The sequence below is a fragment of the Spinacia oleracea genome, chromosome 3 (genome assembly GCF_020520425.1).
Source record: "Spinacia oleracea cultivar Varoflay chromosome 3, BTI_SOV_V1, whole genome shotgun sequence".
NCBI lineage: Eukaryota > Viridiplantae > Streptophyta > Magnoliopsida > Caryophyllales > Amaranthaceae > Spinacia > Spinacia oleracea.
In genome coordinates, this window is record NC_079489.1 from 135,106,444 (window position 1) to 135,109,249 (window position 2,806).

General features: G+C 35.2%; 1 protein-coding gene across 1 annotated transcript; it reads left to right on the forward strand.

Annotated features, from left to right (window-relative positions):
* The first annotated feature begins 352 nt into the window (after positions 1-352).
* Positions 353-2,420, forward strand: LOC110800089 (transcription factor MYB53). The gene is made up of 3 exons (XM_022005378.2): positions 353-523; positions 675-804; positions 1,433-2,420. Exons 1-3 carry the CDS (start codon positions 391-393, stop codon positions 2,142-2,144), a joined length of 975 nt encoding a protein of 324 aa, XP_021861070.2. The 5' UTR covers positions 353-390; the 3' UTR covers positions 2,145-2,420.
* Positions 2,421-2,806: the final 386 nt, after the last annotated feature.

A 2,806-nucleotide genomic window follows, 5' to 3' on the forward strand; every position in this document is an offset into this window, starting at 1 on the left:
AATTGGTTTCGTTGCTTAACTAATTGAATTTCAGACTTAAGTAATTGATTTCAGTGGTTAACTAATTAGTTAAAGTGAATAAGTAATTGGTTCCAGTGCAAAGGTAGTCTAACCGTTAGGCAATCTTTCCTTAAAGATTGTATATAAAATAAAATAAATAATAAAAAAAAAAACTAGTGAGAGGAGTGTCTTGTATCAGCAATGAGTATGTGTTGTGTTACTTTACTTGTGTATATAAACAGTGAAGCATAGTTGTTGGTAGGACTCCAAAGAGGCAGGCAGGCAGGCAGCCAAATCCTTTAAAATTATAGGAGAACCAATTAAGACTAATTATTATTCACAAATTAACTATATCAATTAATTACTATTAATAATAATCATATTATTATTATGGGAAGATCTCCATGTTGTGATGAAATTGGGCTGAAGAAAGGGCCATGGACCCCAGAAGAAGATCAGAAGCTTATCAATTACATCCACAAACATGGCCATGGCAGTTGGAGAGCTCTTCCTAAACTTGCAGGTAACTATCCCTTAATTATCTTTAGCCGGATACTTAATTATCCCTTAATTATCTTAGCCGGATACTTAACTACGATCCCTTAATCTTTTGGATAATTAACTATCCCTTGAGTGTTCGATCATATTGTTAAATTTTGTTTGGAACATTTCAGGTTTGAACAGATGTGGGAAAAGCTGTAGGTTAAGGTGGACAAATTATCTAAGGCCGGATATCAAAAGAGGCAAATTTACGCCCGAGGAAGAACAAACAATTCTTAACCTCCATGCTATCCTTGGTAACAAGTAAGCATACTCTTTATCTTGATTTACATAACGATACTAAAGCTTTGAAAAATGTGTCTGAAATTTGAAAACTTTGACGGTAAAATTCCGTTATTCATATATTAAAATATATCATGTGAGATCTTGCTAGAGTCGTATTAATATGGCCTGGTTTGGCAATTAGCGGTTAGGTGTAACATATCGGATTAATAGTTTTGTCTAACTGATTGAATTAGCAGTTTTGACTAGCTGATGAAAGTGTTTGGTAAATACGGAGGGTCTGTTAGGTGTTTGAGCATGTAAATGACAAATAAGCGAGATGAATTGAAATATTATACTGCTTAATTTTAAATTACTAATTATTAAAATGATAGATATATATTTAATTTGTTCCCATCCTCTAATTTCTTCCCAATCCTGAACAACCAAATGCGCACAGACTATGTATTTCAAGATATTAACATTTTTTTTAATTTTTTCTCATACGAAACTAGAATATTAACGTGTAAAAAACTTAATAAAACGTACTGTAGGTAGTATACTTTATAAATGAATTATAGGGAGTCTGATCCTAGCTATTCTTTTTTTAAATTTTTTTTTCTTTGCCTATCCATTAATTAATTACTAATTAACATAATAATATGAGCAGGTGGTCAGCAATTGCAAACCATCTACCAGGAAGAACAGACAATGAAATCAAGAATTTCTGGAACACACACTTGAAGAAGAAGCTAATTCAAATGGGTTTTGACCCGATGACCCACCGCCCTCGAACCGACATATTTTCAAGCTTGCCTCACCTCATAGCCTTAGCAAACCTCAAGGATTTAGTGGACAACAACAACAACTCTTGCTGGGAAGAACAACAATCAATTAGACTTCAAACTGAGGTTGCTAAACTTCAATACTTACAATATCTTCTTCAACCACCTAATAATTATCCCATGCCTAACCTAGACATGGACACCCTTAATCTTTTGAACTCCCTCCCCTCTGCATTTTCCACCAAGGATTATGGTGATTTGGATAGTCCAAACCCGTTCGATGGTATCCGTGATCACTTGCCGGGTCTAAAAACCCTAGAAACACCAGCTAATAATTTCGTAACAAGTGATAATCAAGTTCAAGATCAAGTTTGTGAATATACAGTTTTAAGCCATGGGGAGAATTCATCAACTTCTCCTTGGCTTCCTTCTTCTCCGTCACCACCGCCACCTCCGGTTACCACCATCGCTACCGCCACCGCCACCTCGGCCCAACAACTAGTAGATTGTTGCACCACCCCTACTACTACTTGTACTAGTGGCTTCTGGCCTGATCATCTCCTCCTTGACGACTCCTTGTTTAACGATATTCCATAGTACGTAATTATTATTTAATTTGGTAAATTTTATAGAGTATTTATTTTTCATACATATATATGCTGAGTACTGTGAAAAATTAAGGGTTTGTACTATATTTGCACCGTACCCTTATACGTACACTTTTGAACTATTATGATCACCATATTGATGATGTCATCATGCTACCGTATACATGCTTGGTAATATGGATTATGGAAATACTTCTGTTTTATTTTTATCGTTTAATGGATTATGGTGTAACGTCGTAGTACGTATTACTTACAGTTTAGAGTCAAATTTAGCACATGATAAATTATTAGTTATAATAAGAACTCCCTAGTCGGCTGGTCCGTAACGTATATGATATCGTTTTCGTTAGATATGGACCTGATTAGCATTCTCCAATCTCCATACATTGATACTAGTAGGATGGGAAATTGGGAACAGTACGTTACGTTAGTGAAAATTTCCTGATTTGGTTCCGAAAATTAGTTACCAACCCAAGATGTTTCTTCATTTGCTTACCTGCCGGATTGCTGGTAAGACCAAAAGCCTGCAAATATGCATCGCTTTCTCCAATTCTGATGACGGTTAATACGCAATGAATTTTAGGCACTTTTTCTTCTACGTACTCACTGGAAAAAATAACATCATCAATATTTAGCCATACGATATCTACG